This window comes from Pelophylax lessonae (assembly GCF_965119305.1).
Source record: "Pelophylax lessonae genome assembly, chromosome: 6".
Classification (NCBI taxonomy): domain Eukaryota; kingdom Metazoa; phylum Chordata; class Amphibia; order Anura; family Ranidae; genus Pelophylax; species Pelophylax lessonae.
In genome coordinates, this window is record NC_138773.1 from 200,456,824 (window position 1) to 200,484,162 (window position 27,339).

Below are 27,339 nucleotides of genomic sequence, written 5' to 3' on the forward strand. Positions count from 1 at the left end.
GGGGGTCATATGAATTTCAAGATTTTCTTCTACTCTGTTTGTAAGATGGAACTAGGTATCGTGACTAGAAGGACCTTGACTGACATAGTAAAGAATTTTGGATATGACATCTTTATTGCATATATCCTGTCAAACTAGGATTTTGTGGAATTTCGACAGGCATAAAGCAAGCCTGAAGTATTTTTATACTCACCTAAGTCTGCCTTCTGTGTCCCTCGCCGGCGCCTTCTCTGTTTGTAGCGATCTGGTGCTACAGTCCATGCCTGTGCTGACTGGTCACCTCTTCATAACATCTTCACAGTGATGCAGTCTTTTGGATCATAAGAGAACCCCAGCTCTAGACAGCCAAAAAGAAATGTCAACGTCACCCAGGCATTAATGTGGACATCTAACGAAGGACTCTTTTCTTCTGCAGGGAAGAGGATAAAGACCCAGGGCCAAGGATTTAGGTGAGTATTTGGGTCTTTAAGAAAATCCCTATTGTTTTTTACCCCAAATGTCACAGAGTTTTCAGCAGTGACCTGACAGAGATCTCCACACAGATTGATAACCTGGCTTTACACCTTTGCGTTGCCACACTGCATGGTGCCACAGGATGCACATATTATCGCTTTGCAATGCCATTCACTACTTTGTGTTGTGGTGCACTGCATCAGTAGAAAAGATTCACGTTCAGTTTCCGTGTGCTGGGGTGCATTTAAAATGAATTGGCTGCCTTTGAGTGACACATATTAACTTGATTAACATAGATGTCTGGCTATTGCTGACTTCAGTGCTTTTTCATTCCTGACCTGGAAAAAGTATGTTGTAAGTCAGAACTCCATATGTAGACCTGTTCTGGGCCAGTGACTCAATATTACAGATGATGAATCAATGTAACAACAAGACAAGGAAAGGACAAGGATTTGTGTACAAATTAACACAGTGGTGTTGCTGTAATGTGTAACAATGCTACAGATACCATACCAACTAAAGTGCTGATCTCCAAGTCCTGGTCTAAAAATAACTATTTATGTTACGTAATCTGCACCACTCTACAATTGTAAATTAGTACAAATCATCTAATATAAAGAAAATATGGTACCTGGAAATGAAAAAGACTTCACTGTGGAACATATATAACAGATTTTCCAGATTATACTCACTGCACCAATTAATGTTGAAATTTCGATTAAGGTCCACCCCAAAACATGTCCCATTTTCAGGCTTTGAACGCGATTTTCTCCAAAGTCTGTCCTAGGGGATGATTGATAAATTTATTACAAGTAAATCACTAACCAAACAGGCTACTGTTTTTTTCTATTTTTTCCGATGGCCACAAATAAGCTGGGATATTCTTAAAGCTTATCTAAACCCAAGAACTAAAATCTAACAAATTGCAATTCACCAGTACTTAGATGTGGCCACTGCATTCGTTTTCTTTTTAGTGTACCACACTTCCTGTCCCAGGGTGATAACCCACACTAACTTTATTGTATCTATGTCCATGGACACAGCGAATGACTGATCAGTGTACCGGCCCGCTGCTGGTACTATGTGACCACTGTGACCAATCACAGCAGATCACATAACAGATGGTAACAATGAATGGCTTTCTTTCTTGACATTCTTTGTGTACAATTGTGTTGCTAGCTGTGATTGGTCACAGTGGTCACATAGTACAGACAGGGCTAATCACAGACCACCTGCCCCATGTAATTAGCTGTGGCCAACCACAACTAATCACAACAATACTCATTGAATACACACTTTCATTCATTAACAATGTTTGCTTATAGCAATGAAATGCACTGCTTTAAGCAATCATAGTGTGTAAAAAAAATAAATAACCCTGATCACTTCCCCAGAGTGGTACAGTGTTACTATGGTATTGGTACAGTGTTACTATGGTATGTATTGCTCTTGTCACAGTATGTAAATAAAAGCAGTCAATGTTCCTTGGTCACCACCACACTAGTTATATGATAACTGCACCGGTGACAGTATGTAAAAAATAAAAATGTGAAGAAAAAAAAGCAATTTTTTAAAATGACAACTTCAAAAAAATGGGCCATGCCTCTTACTAAATACCTTGGTCCGTCTACTTTCCAAAAGGATCATTTAGGGGATATTTCTAATGTCTTGGCATTTTCGGGTCTCGTGAAATGAGAGAGGCCATCAGTACATCAGGAGTGATTGATTTTCAGAAATATATCATAGTTTGTGGACTCTAACATTTCTACAGACTAAATAATATACACTGATTTGGGCTATTTTTACCAAAGAAATGTAGCAGAATATATTTTGGCCTAAATTTATGAAGAAAGATTATTTATTTGCAAAAGTGCATAACAGAAATGAAGAAAACCACAGTTATTTTTCTCCAAAATTTTTGGTCTTTTTTTGTTTATTGAGAAAAAAATAAAAGCCAGTGATGATTAAAAAAAGATAAATATTTCATTTGGGTACAGTGTTGCATGACCGCGCAATTGTCAATCAAAGTGTGACAGCGCTTAAAGCTGAAAATTGGCCTGGACAGGAAGGGGGTAAAAGTGTCCGATATTGAAGTGTCCTTGTACCAGTTATTGCTGTTCTCTGTACTTGGGATTAGAGATGCACCTTTGTTTTATTTAACAACACAAATGCAGCTTTTGGGAGACTTGGCAATAGATGTGACTGCAATGTTGACTTGCCCATCTACTTCAGAATCTGTGTGAAACACATTATCAGAGCTGGGCAGTACATGCCAGTAGGCTCAGCTTAATAAGCCCTACAAAAGAAAAAACCTCTTTCAAGGTCATTTAAACCTTGAGCACACCAGGTGAAACTATCTTGCTACATTTTCAAGGCCTCCTGACCTGCAAATCTGACACATGCTTTGTGTTGTTTTTAATTTTTTAAGGAACGCAAAAAGATGCACAGCTTTATATTGCTGTTTAATTCATAACTAACCTTTATGGAATTTCCATTACAGCAACTGTTAGGACTTATTGACCATGGACAGCAACCCTTGTTGCCTATCTGAAAAGATCTGCGGTGGATCACTTTTCAGAGAGTGGTACAGGAGCAGCTGCCAGGCATTCAGGAGGAGATACTAGTGGCTCCTGTTTTTTTAACGTCCTCCCGGGGAGATGGGAGGAGGAGAAATTTCTGGCTTGTTATCAGCGCTCAGTTTAAAAGCCTGCATCTCTGATGGTATGGGGGTGAATTAGTGCGTATGGAATGGGCAACTTGCATATCTGGAAAAGCATCATCAATGCTGAAAGATACAGTACATTCAGGTTTTAGAGCAGCATATGCTCCCATCCAGACAAAGTCTTTTTCAGGGAAGGCCTTACATATTTCAGCAAGACAATGCTAAACCGCATACTGCACCTATGACAACAGCCTTGCTTTGAAGTAGAAGAGTCCAGGTGCTTAACTAGCCTGCCTGCAGTCCAGGCCTTTCACTAATTGAAAATATTTGGCACATCTTCAAATGAAAAAAACGGCAAAGGAGACAAAGGACTGTTAAACAGTTAGTATCCTATATCAGGAAGGAATGGGACAACATTCCTCTCCCAAGACTCCAGCAACTGGTCTCCTCCATTCCCAGACATTTACATAGTGAAGCGGGGATGCTTCCCTGTGGTAAACATGGCTCATTCCCAACTTTTTTGAGACCCGTTGATTTCAAAATGACCAATTTCAGAATCACCTTATTTTTTTTTTAAAATGGTATATTTTCTCAGCTTAAACATTTGATTTGCTTTCTATTTTCTATTGTGAAAAAAACATGGGATTTGCAAATCATTGCATTCTGTTTTAATGTAGATTTTACACAGCGTCCCAACTTTTTTTAGTAGGTTGTACATCTAACAAAAAGAAAGAAGTTACATTTTACTTCTTGTGTTTAGATCCACATTACTTTAAGTAGCACTTACAGGCTTTGTTCCTTCTGCAGCCTGTGAATAGACAGTAAGTGGGGGCGATACAAATACGGGAATGTTTTTTAAGCATAACTCCATGTAACTCCAAAAACATTCCCCTCTGGTTGACCTATGTACATTGCAAGGATTATAACAAACTTTGTTACAGATTCCAAACTTTTGTCGAGATTTTAAAATTAAGTCTTGCTTGAGCACTTCAGGCGGGCCCATTTTACAGGTATAGCTATGTAATACATTTAAAATAAGTGTACTGTTTACAATCTAGTAATAACCTGCTCTGCACATGCTCAGTTTCTCTCCATTTTTAAGTTTGTAGAGGCCGATCTGCTGACTGCCTTTAACCATAATTAAACCCTCTTATCCTTAAAGCCAAGGAAGCTGCTTCTGTTTGAACTGCAACTGCCATGGTGCTGCATATGTGATCAATTATGACACCGGCCACTTGATAGTTTGACAGTTTGGTTGAGGACACAATCAAATGTGACAGTTTGCATTTCCAACATTCCAGGAATGTAACTGTTTTTTGAAAATGATAAATTGATGGGTTTAGTTCCGCTTTATGATTTACTGCTCTTCAGGGACTTTGGGCTTCAGCAAAATGGCAGCCTCCAGTAAGAAGAAACAGGAGCAATGCTGGAGGCAATTTTAGCACACACTAATTTTGGCAGCATAAATATTATTGTGGAATGTTTGTTCCTAGCTAAAGAACATTATTTTATCTATCAACCTTCTAAGATGAAGTGAGCTGTCACCTAGATAAAGGTAAGCCTGTGGATGTGGTGTATCTGGACTTTGCAAAGGCCTTTGACACCGTTCACCACAAACGCTTACTGTTCAAACTCAGGAAGGTAGGTATGGACCATAAGGTGAGTACCTGGATAGAGAACTGGCTCCAGGGGAGAGGATAGAGGGTGATGATTAATGGGGAGTACTCGGATTGGGCGGGTGTGGAAAGTGGGGTCCCCCAGGGTTCTGTCCTGGGACCAATCCTGTTTAATTTATTCATAAATGATCTAGAGGAGGGGATATCTAGTACAATCTCAGTATTTGCAGATGATACTAAACTAAGCATGCCAATATCTTCTATGCAGGATGTGGAAACCTTACAAGCAGACCTGAACAAAATAATGGGGTGGGCAACTACATGGCAGATGAGGTTTAATGTTGAAAAATGTAAAGTAATGCACTTGGGTGCGAAAAACCAGAAAGCAAGCTACTCACTAGGGGGGAACCTCTGGGTGAGTCTAGGATGGAAAAAGACCTGGGGGTACTGGTAGACAACAGGCTTGGCAGTGGCATGCAATGCCAAGTTGCTGCACGCAAAGCCAGAATACTGGGATGTATAAAAAAGGGGATTCACTCCAGAAATAAAGAGATTATTCTCCCACTCTACAAGACTCTGGTCCGGCCACATCTGGAGTATGTTGTCCAGTTCTGGGCACCGGTCCTCAGGAAGGATGTGCTGGAACTGGAGAGAGTCCAGAGAAGGGCAACAAAAATAATTAGGGGAATGGAAAGACTACAAGCACTGAACTTATTCTCTCTGGAGAAGAGACGATTGAGGGGGGATATGATATCAATGTACAAATACTGTACTGGCGACCCTAGCTTAATGGCCCGTACACACGATCCGAAAATTGGGCGAAAAATAACGCTTGTGAAAAGATCAGACGATAATCTGATCGTTAGTACACAGCTTACGAGAGGCGATCGCGACAGTTCGCCCGATATTATCCGGTCGTGCAAGCATAAAAATTTTGATCGTATTATAACACATCGTATTATCAGTTGTTCGTCCGAAAAAAATGGTGAGCAGTAGACAGCGCATGAGCAGTAGACATAATTTCCCCTCACACGCTACAGCGTGGTTACGCATACCGGAAGCTTTTGAATAATCGTCCGAGAAAATTCGTATCGTAAGTAACCTCTCCCGTTTGCGAATATTATTGAGAGTTCCTAGCAAACAAAAAAAAACCGGACGGAATGTCGTCCGATTTTCGGATCGTGTGTACTGGGCATAAGGAACAAACTATTCAGAGAAAGGGAAAACAATAAGACACGCGGCCACTCACTAAAACTAGAGGAAAGGTGGTTTAACCTTAAAATACGTAAGGGGTTCTTCACTGTCAGAGCAGTAAGGATGTGGAATTCTCTTCTGCAAACAGTCGTATCAGCAGGGAGCATCGATAGTTTCAAAAAACTTTTAGATGGGCACCTTAAAGACCACAACATACAAGGTACGGTTAACAACAAACACATGCACACATCATAGGTTGAACTGGATGGACTATTGTCTTTTTTTCAACCTCACAAACTATGTAACTATGTAACTATGGGTAAAGTTCTGCTTTATTGCAGAGAATGCATTAAGGTAAAACATGTCTAGCCTTTAGAACCACTTTAAGAAGGCTGCAGAAATGGCCACCATCTGACAATAAAAGAAGTACACTCTAATATGATGGTTTATAGTGTTTCACACACAGGTTAATCTCTACCCGGTTATAAAATGATATCTAACAAAAAGGGTGAAAAGTATTTTCCAATTTAACTTACAGTGGTCCACGTGTAAATGTAGCCATCAATGTTTAGAACAGGCAAGACATACAGATCCAGGTTACTGAGAATCTTTTTTATACGTGCATCTTTCTGATGATTCTGTACAATCTAATGATGATGAATAAAGAACAGTTAACTTCAATTATGCATGTACATTTGTCTTGACAAATACCAGCCTTATACTGTATTTTGCTGTGTATTTATCTATTTAGGTTCTAATAAATAATAAAATTAATCCCTTAAAGAGTTACACCATATTCATGCCATAAACCTAAACAAAAGTCAAAAGAAGCATCAGTCCATGTTGTGGAAAAATACTTACTGTTTAACCCTTTCACAACTGGAGGTAATTGAAGCCTAAATGGCAAGACCAAATTTAACAGCATCAGTACGTGTCAGTTAGCTTGACAACAGCTCTATATGACTACCTAGGGCATATGAAGCTTTTCCTTGATACACCATTTAGAAAAAGACTCATGGACATGGACAAAAGGGCAGTCCTAATTAAAATACATTTTCCAAATACCATTTGCATTTTACAAAAGACAGTTATTAACCTTTTTTTTTTTTTTTTTTTTAACTTTGCATGCAATCTACTTTCTGTGTAAGGCCTCATTCACATGGGCATACTGATCCGTATGCCCATGCGAAGGGCCATCTTCAGCAACCCGGGATGCACAGGGGTTCTGTGCTGGGGCGTGCAGGCAGCCTGTTGAAATCAATAACAGGCAGCCAGCTTCATGAACCTGCACGAGCCTCCACATGTACTGTAACCTGAATTGTACATCTGTGCAGGTCTGGTGTGCAGATGCAGAGATCAGAATGCAGTTTCTCTGAATGAGGTTGTGTGAATGAGGCCTAAGACACGCTGACAGTTGAAATCAGTAGGCATGTTTGCAATCCAGCCTCATGTGATCACCATGATTGGCTGTCATGGTAAGCACATCAACAAGCACCATGCTGGTTGGTTTCTGATCATTAGTTTGTTACCGGGATGCCCCAGAATTAATAGTAACGCGTTGCATACAAGTTCATGTTACTAGTTCTACAATGGAACATATAATACCAATCTCTCATAATAGGGCTTTAGAACTTGCTACAAGCTTTTAGATATTTTTAAACAAAGCTGAGATTGGATTTTATTCCTGGATTATAAATAATAATAATTATATTATTATATTATTAATGCTTTATCTAAAGAAAAAAATAGGTATTTAGCCTATACATGAATCTTGAGTAAATCTTAAGATCCAAGTAAAGCAATACTAAGAGAGTGAAGGACCAGGCAGAATATCTTACAGTATAATTGTAGTTATAGTACATTTGACTTTGATGACTGAAGTTGTCAAATTGCCACACATATCAAGGGTGGATTAAAGATAATTGTTTGTTAAAAGGTCATTTAGGTGTACGTTTAGTAAACTGAGAAGTTTTCTCTCAGTTCACTTCTCAGCAATTCTCAGAGAAAAAATATCTCCTCTGGCACCCAGTTTAGGTGGCCCAGAACTTAAATTCTCAAAGGGTGATCAGAGGAGAATTTTTTTCTCTGAAAACGGCCGTGATCTGTGTATAACTGGGTGGACTGACTGTAATCTCACGAGATATTGTGAGATTACAGTGCCGCCAAGTTTTAAAAGTGAAACCAAAATTTAAAAGCACTCGTAATGACATGTTCTGACTAGTGTTGAGCGAACACGGACTGTATTATTCGTGTTCGTACCGAATAATTGGATTTTTTTTACCCGAACATGGACACGGACACTTTACTGTATGTTCGGGTAAAAATCCGTGTTCGGTCGTTTTATTTCCGGGTTTTGCATGCTTTGGCGCTCTTTTCATGGCGGGCTTTCAACAGCCAATCAACAATCGTTTAACTGGTGTGCCTTAAGCCATCCCAGCCATGCCTGCAAATGTCTTAGTAGCTGTGATTGGCCGTCTGAAGCATGTGACCAAGTCTTTATAAGTTCGAGGCAGCCGCCGCAGCAGCGTCATTCTGCTGCTTAGCTAAGGGACAGAGCACACATCAATGTGCTGGCTGCTGATTAGGGAAAGATAGGCAGGAAAAAACCATTTGTGTCCGGATAGAATTGAGGGACAGGTCGGAGTGTTTAGGCAGGGCGAGTTGTAGGCATTTTAGGGATAGAGTCTGCTGAATTATAGGGTCAGTGTCTTCTACAAACTACAATCGATATTGCTGTGTGGGGGGTGGGGTGAATCTGCACTCAATCCTGATCTACGATCTCTTCTCAATCCTGTTAGGGACAGAGTCTGCTGAATTTTAGGGAAACTGTGTTCTACAAACTACAATCGATATTGCTGTGTGGTGTGGGATTGGAGATAGGCAGGTGTCAGTGATCCACATCCATTTTTCTGTGTGTGAGCTGCAGTGAACACAATCTTTTTGGGCTGCAGTGAACACAATCTTTTTGGGCTGCAGTGAACACAATCTTTTTGGGGTGCAGTGAACAAAATCTTTTTGGGGTGCAGTGAACACAATCCTTTTTGGTGTGCAGTGAACACAATCTTTGTGGGGTGCAGTGAACAAAATCCTTTGTGGGGTGCAGTGAACACAATCTTTTTGGGGTGCAGTGAACAAAATCCTTTTTGGGGTGCAGTGAACAACATCCTTTTTGGGGTGCAGTGAACACAATCTTTTTGGGGTGCAGTGAACAAAATCCTTTGTGGGGTGCAGTGAACACAATCTTTTTGGGGTGCAGTGAACACAATCTTTTTGGGGTGGAGTGAACAACATCCTTTTTGGGGTGCAGTGAACAAAATCCTTTTTGGGGTGCAGTGAACAAAATCATTTTTGGGGTGCAGTGAACACAATCTTTTTGGGGTGCAGTGAACACAATCTTTGTGGGGTGCAGTGAACACAATCTTTTTGGGGTGGAGTGAACAACATCCTTTTTGGGGTGCAGTGAACAACATCCTTTTTGGGGTGCAGTGAACACAATCTTTTTGGGGTGCAGTGAACACAATCTTTGTGGGGTACAGTGAACAGAATCTTTGTGGGGTGCAGTGAACACAATCTTTGGGGGGTACAGTGAACACAATCTTTTTGGGGTGCAGTGAACACAATCTTTGTGGGGTGCAGTGAACACAATCTTTTTGGGGTGGAGTGAACAAAATCATTTTTGGGGTGCAGTGAACAACATCCTTTTTGGGGTGCAGTGATCAAAATCCTTTTTGGGGTGCAGTGAACACAATCTTTTTGGGGTGCAGTGAACAAAATCCTTTGTGGGGTGCAGTGAACAGAATCTATGTGGGGTGCAGTGAACACAATCTTTGGGGGGGTACAGTGAACACAATCTTTTTGGGGTGCAGTGAACACAATCTTTGTGGGGTACAGTGAACAGAATCTTTGTGGGGTGCAGTGAACACAATCTTTGGGGGGTACAGTGAACACAATCTTTTTGGGGTGCAGTGAACACAATCTTTGGGGGGTACAGTGAACACAATCTTTTTGGGGTGCAGTGAACACAATCTTTGTGGGGTGCAGTGAACACAATCTTTGGGGGGGTACAGTGAACACAATCTTTTTGGGGTGCAGTGAACAACATCCTTTTAGGGTGCAGTGAACACAATCTTTGTGGGGTGCAGTGAACAACATCCTTTTAGGGTGCAGTGAACACAATCTTTGTGGGGTACAGTGAACAGAATCTTTGTGGGGTGCAGTGAACACAATCTTTGGGGGGTACAGTGAACACAATCTTTGTGAGGTGCAGTGAACACAATCTTTGTGGGGTGCAGTGAACACAATCATTGTGGGGTGCAGTGAACTCAATCTTTGTGGGGTACAGTGAACACAATCTCATACTTCTGAAGATTTGAGGGTGCTGCCTGTTCCATACTCCCCCTACTCCTCATCTAGCCTTTTAGGGGTACAAACAATAGTAATTGGGGCCTAGTGTGGTTGTGTACGTGTGATATACATACACTTTTTTTGGATCATATTTTCTATTCCGCTATTTAATCAAAAACCTTTGGGGATCAGTTAAATTGGGGGATAGTCTGTGTTGGTACGTGTGAGAGAGATCCACCTTTCCAAGTTGTTGGGGTTCATCTCATACTTCTGAAGGTTTGAGGGTGCTGCCTGTTCCATACTCCCCCTACTCCTAGCCTTTTAGGGGTACAAACAATAGTAATTGGGGCCTAGTGTGGTTGTGTACGTGTGATATACATACACTTTTTTTGGATCATATTTTCTATTCCGCTATTTAATCAAAAACCTTTGGGGATCAGTTAAATTGGGGGATAGTCTGTGTTGCTACGTGTGAGAGAGATCCACCTTTCCAAGTTGTTGGGGTTCATCTCATACTTCTGAAGGTTTGAGGGTGCTGCCTGTTCCATACTCCCCCTACTCCTAGCCTTTTAGGGGTACAAACAATAGTAATTGGGGCCTAGTGTGGTTGTGTACGTGTGATATACATACACTTTTTTTGGATCATATTTTCTATTCCGCTATTTAATCAAAAACCTTTGGGGATCAGTTAAATTGGGGGATAGTCTGTGTTGGTACGTGTGAGAGAGATCCACCTTTCCAAGTTGTTGGGGTTCATCTCATACTTCTGAAGGTTTGAGGGTGCTGCCTGTTCCATACCCCCCCTACTCCTCATCTAGCCTTTTAGGGGTACAAACAATAGTAATTGGGGCCTAGTGTGGTTGTGTACGTGTGATATACATACACTTTTTTTGGATCATATTTTCTATTCCGCTATTTAATCAAAAACCTTTGGGGATCAGTTAAATTGGGGGATAGTCTGTGTTGGTACGTGTGAGAGAGATCCACCTTTCCAAGTTGTTGGGGTTCATCTCATACTTCTGAAGGTTTGAGGGTGCTGCCTGTTCCATACCCCCCCTACTCCTCATCTAGCCTTTTAGGGGTACAAACAATAGTAATTGGGGCCTAGTGTGGTTGTGTACGTGTGATATACATACACTTTTTTTGGATCATATTTTCTATTCCGCTATTTAATCAAAAACCTTTGGGGATCAGTTAAATTGGGGGATAGTCTGTGTTGGTACGTGTGAGAGAGATCCACCTTTCCAAGTTGTTGGGGTTCATCTCATACTTCTGAAGGTTTGAGGGTGCTGCCTGTTCCATACTCCCCCTACTCCTAGCCTTTTAGGGGTACAAACAATAGTAATTGGGGCCTAGTGTGGTTGTGTACGTGTGATATACATACACTTTTTTTGGATCATATTTTCTATTCCGCTATTTAATCAAAAACCTTTGGGGATCAGTTAAATTGGGGGATAGTCTGTGTTGGTACGTGTGAGAGAGATCCACCTTTCCAAGTTGTTGGGGTTCATCTCATACTTCTGAAGGTTTGAGGGTGCTGCCTGTTCCATACTCCCCCTACTCCTAGCCTTTTAGGGGTACAAACAATAGTAATTGGGGCCTAGTGTGGTTGTGTACGTGTGATATACATACACTTTTTTTGGATCATATTTTCTATTCCGCTATTTAATCAAAAACCTTTGGGGATCAGTTAAATTGGGGGATAGTCTGTGTTGGTACGTGTGAGAGAGATCCACCTTTCCAAGTTGTTGGGGTTCATCTCATACTTCTGAAGGTTTGAGGGTGCTGCCTGTTCCATACCCCCCCTACTCCTCATCTAGCCTTTTAGGGGTACAAACAATAGTAATTGGGGCCTAGTGTGGTTGTGTACGTGTGATATACATACACTTTTTTTGGATCATATTTTCTATTCCGCTATTTAATCAAAAACCTTTGGGGATCAGTTAAATTGGGGGATAGTCTGTGTTGGTACGTGTGAGAGAGATCCACCTTTCCAAGTTGTTGGGGTTCATCTCATACTTCTGAAGGTTTGAGGGTGCTGCCTGTTCCATACTCCCCCTACTCCTAGCCTTTTAGGGGTACAAACAATAGTAATTGGGGCCTAGTGTGGTTGTGTACGTGTGATATACATACACTTTTTTTGGATCATATTTTCTATTCCGCTATTTAATCAAAAACCTTTGGGGATCAGTTAAATTGGGGGATAGTCTGTGTTGGTACGTGTGAGAGAGATCCACCTTTCCAAGTTGTTGGGGTTCATCTCATACTTCTGAAGGTTTGAGGGTGCTGCCTGTTCCATACTCCCCCTACTCCTCATCTAGCCTTTTAGGGGTACAAACAATAGTAATTGGGGCCCAGTGTGGTTGTGTACGTGTGATATACATACACTTTTTTTGGATCATATTTTCTATTCCGCTATTTAATCAAAAACCTTTGGGGATCAGTTAAATTGGGGGATAGTCTGTGTTGGTACGTGTGAGAGAGATCCACCTTTCCAAGTTGTTGGGGTTCATCTCATACTTCTGAAGGTTTGAGGGTGCTGCCTGTTCCATACTCCCCCTACTCCTAGCCTTTTAGGGGTACAAACAATAGTAATTGGGGCCTAGTGTGGTTGTGTACGTGTGATATACATACACTTTTTTTGGATCATATTTTCTATTCCGCTATTTAATCAAAAACCTTTGGGGATCAGTTAAATTGGGGGATAGTCTGTGTTGGTACGTGTGAGAGAGATCCACCTTTCCAAGTTGTTGGGGTTCATCTCATACTTCTGAAGGTTTGAGGGTGCTGCCTGTTCCATACTCCCCCTACTCCTAGCCTTTTAGGGGTACAAACAATAGTAATTGGGGCCTAGTGTGGTTGTGTACGTGCGAGATACATACACTTTTTTTGATCATATTTCCTATTCCGCTATTCAATAAAAACCTTTGAGGATCAATTGAATTGCGGGATAGTCTGTGTCGGTACGTGTGAGATCCACCTTTCCAAGTTTTTGGGGTTCATCTCATACTTCTGAAGATTTGAGGGTGCTGTCTGTTCCATACTCCTCCTACTCCTCATCCATCCTTTTAGGGGTAGAAACAATAGTAATTGGGGCCTAGTGTGGTTTTGTACGTGCGAGATACATACACTTTTTTGGATCATGTTTCCTATTCCGCTATTCAATAAAAACCTTTCTAGGGCAAGATCTTAAATTACAGAAATATGAGGAGACCGTCAAATAAGGGCCGTGGCCTGGGTCGTGGTGCTGCTGGTAGAGCTCCTGTTGCAAGGAGAGGACGTGGTCGATCTGTGCCAGCTACACGCACAAGTGAAACACCTTCCTCAAGTGTGAGTAGGCGACAGAACCTGCATCAGTATTTGGTAGGGCATCAAACGCCCCTAGAAGTGATGAGGCCAGAACAAGTTGAGGCGATAGTAGATTGGTTTGCTGCTGACAGTGCCTCCAGTTCCTTCACATTGTCTCCCACCCAGTCTACTGCAGAAAGGTCAGAGTTGGCACCTGCAGCCAATGTCCAACCGTCTTTCACCTCACCCCCTTGCAAATCAGGCCAGCAGTCTGAGCCCCAAGCCATACAGCAGTCTCTTATTCTTTTTGAGGACTCTGTCAGCAGGGTTTCCCAGGGCCATCCACCTAGCCCTGCCCCAGAAGTGGAAGAGATTGAGTGCAGCGATGCCCAACCACTTATTTCTCAAGATGAGTACATGCAAGGATCATCGCAGCACGTCTCCGATGATGACGAAACGCAGGTGCCAACTGCTGCGGCGTTCAGCATTGTGGAGACCGACAAGGAGGGCAGGGGTGAAGACTGGGTGGAAGATGATGTGGAGGACGATGAGGTCCTCGACCCCACATGGAATGAACGTCATGCAGGTGACCTGAGTAGTTTGGAGGAAGAGGCGGTGGTCGCACAGAGCCACCAGCACAGCAGAAGAGGGAGCAGGGTGCAGAAGCGGAGCGGCCGTGCCCTAGACACTACGCCCGCTACTGCCCAACGCAGCAAGGGAACGAGCGCACCAAAGTCAGCTCAAAGGAGTTCTCTAGCGTGGAAGTTCTTTAGAAAATGTGCTGATGACAGGACACGAGTGGTTTGCACCCTGTGCAATCAGAGCTTGAAGCGAGGCATAAACCTTCTCAACCTGAGCACAACCTGCATGATCAGGCATCTAAGTGCAAAGCACGAGCTGCAGTGGAGTACACACCTTCAAAACCAAGAAACGTCTCTGGCTCATCCTGCTTCCTCTTCTGCTGCAGTCTCGGCCGCTCCAGCCACATCTGTAGTGATACCGGCACCTGCCACCCCGCAAACAGACGATCTGTCAGCAACACCACCACCTGGGTCACCAACAACCATCTCCACAATGTCCCGTGGAAGCGTTCAGCTTTCCATCTCCCAAACACTTGAGAGGAAGAGGAAGTACCCCCCTACCCACCCGCGATCCCTGGCCCTGAATGCCAGCATTTCAAAATTATTGGCCTTTGAAATGCTGTCATTCCGTCTGGTGGAGACGCACAGTTTTAAAAACCTTATGTCGGTGGCTGTCCCACAGTACGTCGTGCCCAGCCGCCACTACTTTTCCAGGCAAGCCATCCCTTCCCTGCACAACCAAGTGGGGGAAAATATCAGGTGTGCACTGCGCAACGCCATCTGTGCCAAGGTCCACCTAACTACGGATACGTGGACCAGTAAGCACGGTCAGGGGCGTTATATCTCCCTAACGGCACACTGGGTAAATGCAGTGGCGGATGGGCCTGAGGCGGATAGCAATTTGGCGCATGTCCTTCCACCACCGAGGATTGCAGGGCGCTTCAGTTTGCCTCCTGTTCCTAACTCCTCCTACTCCGCTTCCTCATCCTCTACCGCCTCCTCATCCGGACAGCGTAACACCTTCACCACCAACTTCAGCACGGCCAGGGGTAAACGACAGCAGGCAGTTTTACAACTTGCCTGTTTGGGGGACAAACCACACACCGCGCAGGAGTTGTGGAGGAGCATGGAACAGCAGACAAATGAGTGGTTGCTGCCAGCGAGCCTCAAGCCCGGCCTGGTGGTGTGCGATAACGGGCGAAATCTCATAGCAGCTCTGGGCCTAGCCGGTTTGACGCACATCCCTTGCCTGGCGCATGTGCTGAATTTGGTGGTGCAGAGGTTCCTTAAAAACTACCCCGATATGTCAGAGCTGCTGCAGAAAGTGCGGGCCGTTTGTGCGCACTTTCGGCGTTCTCACCCTGCTGCTGCTCGCCTGGCAGCGCTGCAGCGTAACTTCGGCCTTCCCGCTCACCGCCTCATATGTGACGTGCCCACAAGGTGGAACTCCACCTTGCACATGCTGGAAAGACTGTGCGAGCAGCAGCAGGCCATAGTGGAGTTTCAGCTGCAGCACGCACGCGTGAGTCGCTCTGCGGAACAGCACCACTTCACCACCAATAACTGGGCCTCCATGCGAGACCTGTGTGCCTTGTTGCGCTGTTTTGAGTACTCCACCAACATGGCCAGTGGCAATGACGCCGTTCTCAGCTTAACTATCCCACTTCTATGCCTCCTTGAAAAAACAATTCGGGCGATGATGGAAGAGGATGTGGCACAGGATGAGGAGGAGGAGGAGGATGAAGAGGTAACATTTCCAAGGCTTTCAGGGCAGTCATTCGCAAGGGGCTCCGAGGGTGGGTTCCTGCACACGCAAACGCCAGGGACGCAATTGTCCAGCAGGGGCACAGTTCTGGAGGATGAGGAGGATGAGGAGGAGGAGGAGCTGGAGGAGGAGATGGAACCATGTTCACAGCAGGGTGGCACCCAGGCCAGCTCATGGCCATCACTGGTGCGTGGCTGGGGGGATACAGAGGACACGGACGATACACCTCCCACAGAGGACAGCCTTTCGTTGCCTCTGGGCAGCCTGGCACACATGAGCGATTACATGCTGCAGTGTCTCCACAACGACCGCCGAGTTGCCCACATTCTAACTTGTGCTGATTACTGGGTGGCCACGCTGCTGGATCCCCGTTACAAGGACAACGTACCGTCCTTAATTCACTCACTGGAGCGCGATCGCAAGATGCGCGAGTACAAGCGCACGCTGGTAGACGCCATGCTGCTGGCATTCCCATCTGACAGCGGGGCCACAGTGGAAGCACAAGGCAGAGGAGGAGGAGGAGGAGGTCGCCAACGCAACCAGGGCACCGCCAGCACCTCAGAAGGCAGGGTTAGCATGGCCGAAATGTGGAAAAGCTTTGTCAGCACGCCACAACAAACAGCAGCACCAGCAGCTCAGATGGAACGTCTTAGCAGGAGGCAGCATTTTACCAACATGGTGGAGCAGTATGTGTGCACACGCCTACATGTAGTGAATGACGGGTCTGCCCCCTTCAACTTCTGGGTCTCCAAATTGGGCACATGGCCTGAGCTTGCCCTTTACGCCTTGGAGGTGCTGGCGTGCCCTGCAGCCAGTGTATTATCTGAACGGGTATTTAGCACGGCTGGGGGCGTTATAACAGACAAGCGCAGCCGCCTGTCCAGAGACAATGTGGACAAGCTCACGTTCATTAAAATGAACCAGGCATGGATCCCACGGGACTTTTCCGTACCTTATGCAGAATAGCAATGGATACCGACCTTACCCACCCATTGTTCCATTTTTGCTCTTTCTCACTCTTTTGGGGTGTACCCTCATTTAAAATTTTTGAAAAGAAGCAGTGTTGGCTACCTCGTCCTCCTCCTCAGGGCCAGATTAATGTAGGGGCTATTGGAGCTGCAGCTCCAGGCCCCTACCTTTTATATAGGCCCCGGGTTGGCCATATTCACTGTTACCGCTCTTCTGTCACTTGTAAACACAGAAGTCTGGCTTCTATGCTCGCTTCCCCAGGCAGCACCCTCAGAACCTCCCCACACAGCGTGAAGGCCGGACAAGGAGGGACAGTTGGCGATGCATGGATGTGTTTATGGGCTTCAGAGACAGCATCCCATGTTGAATTAGGCATGCATGGCTGCACCCTTCCTCCTCTGGGTGCATGGCAAGGCACGGCCCTTAAGGCCCTTCAAAATCCTCAGCACCAAGCCCATGATGCTGTTAATCCGGCCCTGGTCCTCCTCCACCGCCGCTTCCACCTACACCGCCCATAGGTGTGCGCAGCCTATTGCATTAAGGTGTGCACCCCAAAGTTGAAATACACATGCATGTGTTTGCCAGCAGGGAGAGTAATGTATCGGGGCCATGTACCTGTAGGCAAGGAGAAATAGAGCAGAGCAGGTCCCAGGGAGATCTTTCCCATCTCCTCACTGGCAATGCTATGTGCCCTAGGTGATTAGGGTGTGCCCAGGCACACCCAGCACACCCTGTGCGCACGCCTATGTCACCGCCACATCCACCACCACCTCAACCTCCCTCCTACTCCATATGGGCCTCGTCCTTCAGAGATGAAGAAGAACATTGTTTTATTTTTCTGTTTTTTTTTGTTGTTTTAAGTTATTTCCCTATCCACATTTGTTTGCAGAGCACTTGCCATGCTCTTAATTACGTTTTGCTGCCATTTGCAGCACTCTAGCCCTTTCCTTTGGTGTTTTAGAGCCATTTTAGTGCCTTAAAGTTCGGGTCCCCATTGACTTCAATGGGGTTCGGTGTCCGGGAAAAGTTCGGTAAAAGTCCGGGACACGGACCCGGACTTTTTTTTAAAGTTCGGCCGAACCCGTCGAACACGGACATCTAGGTGTCCGCTCAACCCTAGTTCTGACACATGAAAACTAACTGAATATCTATCGATCTACACACACACACACACACACACACACACATATATACAGTATATATACAGTATATATACATAAATACATACAGTGTATATATGTATGTACATACAGTATATATATATATATATATATATACACACACACACCAGTACATACAGTATATATATATATATATATATATATATATATACACCAGTACATACAATATATATATATATATATATATATATACATACACACACACCAGTACATACAGTATATATATATATATATATATATATATATATATATATACTGTATATATATATATATATATATATATATATATATTTATATATATATATATATATATATACACACACACACACCAGTACATACAGTATATATATATATATATATATACATACACCAACACACACATACATACATACATACCATATATACATATGTATTTTTTATTTAGTTTTTAATTTTGAACCCACTGGTGCTGATATATCGGAATAAAGAAGTCTTCTTCCTCTGATCACACAGCTTCTCCCCCTGATTCTCCACCTCTGAGCTGGAGAATCTGGAATGGAGATATTTCAGAATAACGGCTGTGAGATCTTCAGATCTCACTTTTCTAAACTGGCCGTTTGTGACAGAAACGGTCATGTACTGTGATGAGAAGAGAAGAACATGTTCTCTGCTCCTCATCTCAGCAAACTAAACGGTAACTCATCAGAGATCAGTCGTGATCCTCAGGATCACTGCTTTTCTCTGTTTATTAAAAGTACACCTTAACCAGAAACAGATATTCTAGTTTTGGTAGATTCTGGAAAATTAAACCACCTAAAAATGTTTCATAATCCCTGAGACTCTGGAGGTGAATAAATGTCCACAAATGTTTACGTTATTATGAGAACTCCCTTCTGTCCTGGTTTAAAGTTATATTTATTTTATATTGTATAGAATACAGCAGGAGGAGTGGAAACACCCAAAGGAAGGCATTATCAGTAAACACTAAAAGATGGGTGGAAAAACAGTTGACAAACATGTCAGGAAGATCTCACCACTGTGGTCCTCAAGAGATACAAGAGGTCAGCAGGTGACTTAGCAAACTATATGCATCCAATAACTGAATATCACTTTGCAATGGACTGAATTTTTAAGCAATGACTTTGCTTAGTTTTGAAGTATACCATACAAACTGACAATATACTGTACATATTATGTGCTTTTATTGCAAAGGAAATTTTTAAAATATGTTAGTGCACCTACGCTAGGAAACAATTTATGCATGATGAAGTGTGATCATGTATGCTTCCTACTGTCTTTAACTTTTGACCCTTAGACTCTGGCATGTATGGAAGTCTAATGATTAACTGTTGCTTGGGAATTTGTGATAATGCATTAATTTTAATGTTTTGCCTACTACTGATCTTCTTAAGCACCTTAAAGAACTGCTGCAATTTCTGTCAGTGCATGCTAAGTCAGCATCAACACCAGGGTCAATGTTTTTACCAGTCTATGTAAACATATGTTAATGATGGTTTTTATTATTCCCAGGAATAGGCTTAGTGTTCAATAGCAGGTATTATGTGTGAATATCATTGAGAAAACCAGTGTGACTCTTTCTGTCTAAGTGTTTTAAAAGGCATGAATATACTTCTTACTGAGAAATAGCAGTAAGAGTATTTTTAGGTAAATCAGAATTATTGTATCCTTATGTAACATTATCAGCATGCACTGTTCACTTCTAAGACCACTTATAGATATGAGAAGTTGCTAGAAAGCTGCATAATACCGTGCCTCAATTGCCATTGTTCATCCCCATCTCTCTGCACAGCTCTTCTCTTTTCCTTCTACTCATATTACCTTGCTAGATCAGCATAACCACCTTTGCAGGTTAATAGAGGTTTCTGCAGAGCTGAAAAGATTAGTGGCCTTGAAGGTGGTCTAATACCCACATATCTGATCACCCCTATACTAAGGGCAGCCTTAGTCTCTGCGGCATTTTAATACAGCATTTTGTTAGTGATAATAAATCCAATATATTCCTGACTGTGAATTTTGATAAAGAGAATATTCCATTCATAGGTTTTAAAATTTATTGAGAAGGAAAACTCTTGAGAATAAGCATGTATCAAAAACCTACGGCAGGAAATTCATTGTTTACTGCGGATAATTTCCATGTCCCCATGCAGAAGAAAATCACACCATATGGACAGCAGCTCAGAGAAGAAGACGTGCTTGAATTAGATTTATGAATAGAGGATAGTTGTTGAACCAACCGGATACCAAGGATGGGATTATATAACCCAAACAAGTTGGTTCTACAACTTTCACACCTCCTATCCTGTTCTTGGACCATCAACATCAACATATTGGTGACTGGATTAAGGCATCTGTGCTATACCTGTGTGAAAATAAATACTGGGGTATTCTTATTGGAACCTAAAAATTGCTACGAAACACCTTCAGCATTACAGAATGAGCTCAGTTGAATGCATCTTAACTATTACTGGCCTTTTTTCTTCTTCTTTTTCTTGTTCATTTCAAATGTCTACTGTATGTATTATACAGGATTGCTCTATTTTACTAGGCACACAGAATGAGAGGTGTTCACTGTAGACAATTAAACATTTTTTGCACACATTTATACCAAATTGCATTTGTGAATTGCACACATTTACAGAACTCCTACACTATAAGTGGCTAAGTGGAGCAAGAAATGTTACCTCTTTAACAAACCACTGACAAAAAGCTGGTGCAATCCATTCCCGTGCATGAATGCCACAGTCCATCCAGATAATTTTTTTAGGATTACTTGATGGTTGACTAATCTGCAAGGAAAAGTACAAGTTAGTACTTCCAAAAATATCTTAGAAACTTGACCCTGAAATTATCTATGAGAACGTTACCTACTTTTAGATAATGAATGGGTCTGGACTCGTATGTATAACCCAAGTGATGTTGTGTAATCAGATCACTGTGCGTTTCCGACATTAGATTGATCCAGTTGTAAATCTTAAAAATATAAAAAGATTACTGGTTTAGAATGTGCATTTGTCAAATAGGCCTGACAATGCACATAAACATTTCACTATATTGAACATGTATGCAAATGATACATACATATAATCAATCAGTTAAAATCCAGTGGCATTTGCAAATATGTTAACAGACAAACTACAGACTTCTTATACAACCTTGAATTGTGAGAATAATTAGTTCCGGTAACATGCTTGTAATCCAAAGCACTCTTATATTAAAGTGAATTTCTCCATAAGAATTAATAGAAACTCAGATGATTAATTCCACAACCAATTTATACTTCATATAAAAAAAATTATAGCAATGTGATAAGTTGTGTAACCATAAAATTTCCATGTGGCAGCCTCCACAAGGGGAGTAAAAGCAAAATCCAGCAGGAGCTACAGAGTATAAAAGAGAAGAGAGGTGCTTCTAAGTGTAGCAATATAGTTACATTTAAAAAAGGTTCAAATTTAACAAATCACATGGTTGATGATTAAAAGAGGTACATCTAAGCATGCAGGCATTCAGGGTTAAGCTGTCCGCATAGACCATCCTCCTCATTGCTGGCTCTTTCGGTCTGCAGTCGTGACCGGGAAGACGACCCTGCAGTAGAGCGAACTGAAAGCGTGGAAGGGATGATGTCGTTGATGGTGCAGAGGATGGTCTATGTGGTCAGCTTTACCCCAGATGCCTGCATACTTAGATGTGCCAGTTTTAATAATCAACCATGAGAGTTGCTAAATATAGTACCTTTATTAAATGTAACCATATTGCTACACTTAGAGGCACCTCTCTTCTCTTTTATATTCAGCTGTGACATGACGCTACTTGTATATCAAGACATCGCTTGTTTATCAAGTCAAAATGTATGAAAAAATTTAGCTTGTCTTGCAAAACGCTCTCAAACCAAGTTACTCTCAATCCAAGGTTTTACTGTACATGGAAATTTGAACACAAGGATATTGGATTGTTGTCTGTCTTAACCAATTACCGGTACTTCATGGTGGATGGAGGTAAATATGACTCAAATATTTGTCCTGTTTTACCAATGTTATACAGGTTTGTGCAGAGTGTAGGTAGAGAGAGGAATAGATTCAGAATGAAACTTGTTTTCTAACTTGTTATTTCAAAGAAAGTGCTTGTTTAGCACATTTCATTGATATTAAGCTGTACGTTCTTGGATTTTTAAAAGACACCAATTATGGCATTTTATTGTTGGACTGCAGATCATTTGATATGTACAATGTTCTCTTGGATTTTCGGGAATTTTCTCTGGGCCTGTGTTTGAGTTATGGCAAAGAACAGTAGGTTTTCCTGTATTTAACCATACTCATGCTAACACCTATTGTTTTAATCTAATATACTGTGATGTGATGCAATACATTTGTGTACTCTTAGTAAACTGAACATACTGTAGATCAAATCCTTGTTAACAGAGGTCTCCTTTTGAAAGGCTACATATGAAAACTTGTTAATCCACTCTGGCTTACTCAGATACTCATCACAACTGAAAGGGTTCTTTGTCCTCCACAACAGTAGCACAAATCTAAGTTGTACATACTGTATTTTGTATTAATAAATGCAAGCGAGCACATTTTTACCATGATAAACAATTTTAATTTGTTTAACTGCAAGGATCTGAATACGACATTACTGAAACCATGGGCTGTTTTGGGCCAAAAGATAACAGAAGCTTTCCCAGATGGGACAGTGCAGAAGTAGCATGAACTGTCAGTTATACAACTTTCATTACAAGCTGGACACTCCCACTCACCTTTCATAGAAGACCTACGACATACTATTCCCTATTCTAGCTCTTCCTCACAGTGTCTGTGAGCTTTAGTAATCCACCTTTTCTTTCTTGGTTGTAGTGACCTGTTCTTGTATTTATATGCCTACCTCTTTGCCACCTGATCTAACCAATTGCCTGGTTCACGCACTACAGTTGTTTGCTACCTGTTTAACCTCTGTCCTCAGCTTGACCATAACTCCATTTTAGGACTTCATCCTTTTTTTTTCACTCTTTGACTGGCAATAATCGGGCGAATTAACCACTTAAACCCCAGAAGATTTTACCCCCTTCCTGACCAGGGCCTATTTTGCGATTCGGCACTGCGTGAATTTAACGAACAATTGCGCGGTCGTGCAACACTGTACCTAAACTAATTTGACGTCCTTTTTTTCCCACAAACAGAGCTTTCTTTTGGAGGTATTTGATCACCTGTGCGATTTTTTGATCATGCACTATAAACAAAAAAAGAGCGTAAATTTTGCAAAAATAACAATATTTTTCACATTTTTTTATATGAAATTCCCCAAAAAAATGTAAAAATCAAAATTTTTTAACATTTTCGGCCAATTTGTTTTATACTACATATGTTTGGTAAAAAAAAATCGCAGAAAGCGTATTTTGATTGGTTTGCGCAAAAGTTATCGCGTTTACTAACAAAGGGAAAGATTTTTGTCATTTTTGTTGTTTTTTTTTTACGAGTAATGTCGGCGATCTGCGATTTTTTTGCGGGACTTCGACATTGCGGCGGACAGATCGGACCATTGACTGACATTTTTGACACTTTTGGGGTTACTAGTGACATTACTGCAGTAATCAGTGCTATACATATGCACTGTTACTGTAAAAATTACACTGGCAGTGAAGGAGTTAACTGTATTGGAGAGGGAGGGGTTAAGTGTGTCCTAGGGGCGTGTTTCTAACTGTAATTGGCTGTGGCTACTAGTGTAAGAACAGAGATCAACGGTCCTACATAGTAGAACCGTCTGATCTCCATTCATACACAGGGAAGAATGACAGGCGGCTTTGTATACATCAGCCGCCTGCCTTTCTTCCGGTGTAACAGGCGATCGCGAGTGCCCGGCGGACATCGGGTCCACCAGGCACACGCACGGGGGGGTCCGTGACCGGGCGGGAGCGGGAGCGCACCTCCGGCGGCGCGCGCTCGCTCGCTCCCTAGAGCCTCACAGGCTAGCGACATAGCCCTACGTCGCTTTGCCTGTGAGGGGCTGACCGCCGCAGTAAATAGTCGTGCGGTGGTCAGCAAGCAGTTAACCAGAATCAAGCATTCTAACAGTTTTTTTAGGTGGCAGGGGCCAATATGGGGTATGCCTTGTACACTTTTGTGGGAGCACATTCTCCCATTTACTATTACACTGAACAAAATTATAAACACAACACTTGTTTTTGCCCCCATTTTTCAAGAGCTGAACTCAAAGATCTAAGACTTTTTCTATGTACACAATATCTCTCAAATATTGTTCAAAAATCTGTCTAAATCTGTGTTAGTGAGCACTTCTCCTTTGCCAAGGTAATCCATCCACCTCACAGGTGTGGCATATCAAGATGCTGATTAGACAGCATGATTATTGCACAAGCATGCCTTAGACGGGCAACAATAAAGGCCACTCTAAAATGTGCAGTCCTACTGTATTGGGGGGGACCCGAAAACCAGTCAGTATCTGGTGTGACCACCATTTGCCTCACACAGTGCAACACATCTCCTTCGCCTAGAGATGATCAGGTTGTTGTTTGTGGCCTGTTGAATGTGGGTCTACTCCTCTTCAATGGCTGTGCGAAGTTGCTGGATATTCACAGGACCTGGATCATGTACGCCGATCCAGAGCATCCCAAACATGCATAATGGGTGACATGTCTGGTAAGCATGCTGGCCATGCAAGAACTGGGGTGTTTTCAGCTTCCAGGAATTGTGTATAGATCCTTGCAACATGGGGCCATGCATTATCATGCTGCAACATGAGGTGATGGTCGTGGATGAATGGCACAACAATGGGCCTCAGGATCTCGTCACAGTATCTCTGTGCATTCAAAATGCCATCAATAAAATGCACCTGTGTTCGTTGTCCCAAACATACGGCTGCCCATACCATAACCCCACCACCACCATGGGCCACTCGGTCCACAACATTGACATCAGCAAACCGCTCACCCACACGACGCCGCACACGCTGTCTGCCATCTGCCCTATACAATGAAAACTAGGATTCATCCATGAAGAAATCACCTCTCCAAAGTGCCAGACGTCATTGAATGTGAGCATTTGCCCACTTAAGTTGGTTATGATGACAAACTGCAGTCAGGTAGGGACCCCAATGAGGACGACGAGCATGCAGATGAGCTTCCTTGAGACGGTTTCTGACAGTGTGTGCAGAAATACTTTGATTATGCAAACCGATTGTTGCAGCAGCTGTCCGGTGGCTGGTCTCAGACGATCTTGAAGGTGAAGATGCTGGATGTGGAGGTCCTGGACTGGTGCGGTTACACGTGGTCTGTGGTTTTGAGGCGGGTTGGATGTACTGCCAAATTCTCGTAAACACCTTTGGAGACAGCTTATGGTAGAGAAATGAAAATTCAATTCACGGGCAACATTCCTTCAGTCAGCATGCCAATTGCACTCTCCCTCAAAACTTGCGACATCTGTGGCATTGTGCTGTGTAATAAAACTGCACATTTTAGAGTGGCCTTTTATCGTGGCCAGTCTAAGGTACACCTGTGCAATAATCATGCTGTCTAATCAGCATCTTGATATGCCATACCTGTGAGGTGGATGGATTATCTCTGCAAAGGAGAAGTGCTCACTAACACAGATTTAGCCAGATTTGTGAACAATATTTAAAAGAAATAGGCCTTTTGTGTACATATAAAAAGTCTTAGATCTTTGAGTTCAGCTCATGACAAATGGGGGGCAAAAACGAAAGTTTTGCGTTTATAATTTTGTTAAGTGTATTAACACTGAGATAGCCACAAACAAGCTTGTGTTGTAACTTTTATATATAGTATATTACAATGAAGAGCAGACCTGTCAGCTTACTCATTGCTTTTACCAGCCTGCCCTACACCAACATTGTGACCTCGAGATCAGCAGAGGACATTTCTTTACTACTGCTTCTAATAATCATAAGTGTGCACACTATTTCATGAGCAGTTGTACCTATTATAACTAGTGGCAGGGGTTTGTTTTCTATATGTTTCCATACTTGTGGACCTTCCCAGTCCAGTGTTGCTCATCTAAGGCTGCTGGTTAAATCGAAATATTATATTAATATTATATTATTATATATATTATTATATATATTATAATATATAAATATTTGGTTTGGAACCGCCACAAAAAACTCAAATTTTCATGTGGCCCCTTGGGAAAATTAATTGCCCACCCTGGTGTTCCAGATATAGTGTGTGCAAACATTTTTTAAAGCCTAAACTTTTAATATTGCACTTTTTGTAGGTAATATTGTTAGATGTGTAAATATTTGATTGGAATATTTGATACGTAAATATTTGATTGGAACCTATCCAATAGTTCATCTGTGTAATTGTAAACTTCCACATTTCCAATGGTTTCTGAGGTATGGAGTCAAATATTAAAGGAACACTGAGCATAAAAACACTTCAGAAGAAAAATTCTACATACTAAATCGTTCTCTTACATCTTCCATTGGATGATATTCAGTGTAGATATAGTCAGTTGTTGATCTCTTTCTTCTTAGTTTTGTTTTCTCCACACTGCCCATAACCTGAGTTATATTATTAAGCAGAATGCTACAAAACAAGATGGATGACACAATGTCCAATAAATGTTAAAAAAATCTAATGGATTAAAGAGTTTCATGTATAGGAAAATGTTTGCAGTGCCTTGAAAAAGTATTCATACCTTGAAATTTTCACATTTTGTCATGTTACAACCAAAAACGTAAATGTATTTTATTGGGATTTTATGTGATAGACAAAAGGATAGACACAAGGTGGCACATAATTGTGAAGTTGAAGGAAAATAGTAAATGGCGTGCATTTATATTTAGCCCCCCTGAGTCAATACTTTGTAGAATCACCTTTCGCTGCAGTTACAGCTGCAAGTCTTTTTGGGTATGTCTCTACCAGCTTTGTACATCTAGAGAGTGACATTTCTGCCAATTCTTCTTTGCAAAATAGCTCAAACTCTGTCAGATTGGATGGAGAGCATCTGTAAACAGCAATTTTCAAGTCTTGCCACATATTCTTAATTGGATTTAGGTCTGGACTTTGGCTGGGCCATTCCTACACATGAATATGCTTTGATTTAAACCATTCCATTGTAGCTCTGGATGTATGTTTAGGGTTGTCGTCCTGCTGGAAGGTGAACCTTTGTCCCAGTCTTAAGTCTTTTGCAGACTCCAACATGTTTTCTTCCAATATTGCCCTGTATTTGGTTCCATCCATCTTCCCATCAACTCTAACCAGCTTCCCTGTCCCTGCTGGAGAAAAGCATTCCCACAACATGCTGCTGCCACCACCATG

At 42.3% G+C, this 27,339-nt stretch overlaps 1 protein-coding gene across 3 annotated transcripts in view; it reads right to left on the minus strand.

The window, feature by feature from the left end:
* The window catches only part of CPO (carboxypeptidase O), a 171,935-nt gene that overhangs the window by 26,554 nt on the left and 118,042 nt on the right, over positions 1–27,339 (minus strand). For all 3 annotated transcript variants that reach the window (XM_082262022.1, XM_082262023.1, XM_082262024.1), the window contains 5 exons: positions 26,493–26,604; positions 20,922–21,023; positions 20,735–20,839; positions 6,462–6,572; positions 1,146–1,236 (listed from right to left, as the gene is read on the minus strand). In XM_082262022.1, the coding sequence (XP_082118148.1) occupies positions 1,146–1,236; positions 6,462–6,572; positions 20,735–20,839; positions 20,922–21,023; positions 26,493–26,604 (521 nt within the window). The remainder of the gene's footprint in view (positions 1–1,145; positions 1,237–6,461; positions 6,573–20,734; positions 20,840–20,921; positions 21,024–26,492; positions 26,605–27,339) is intronic.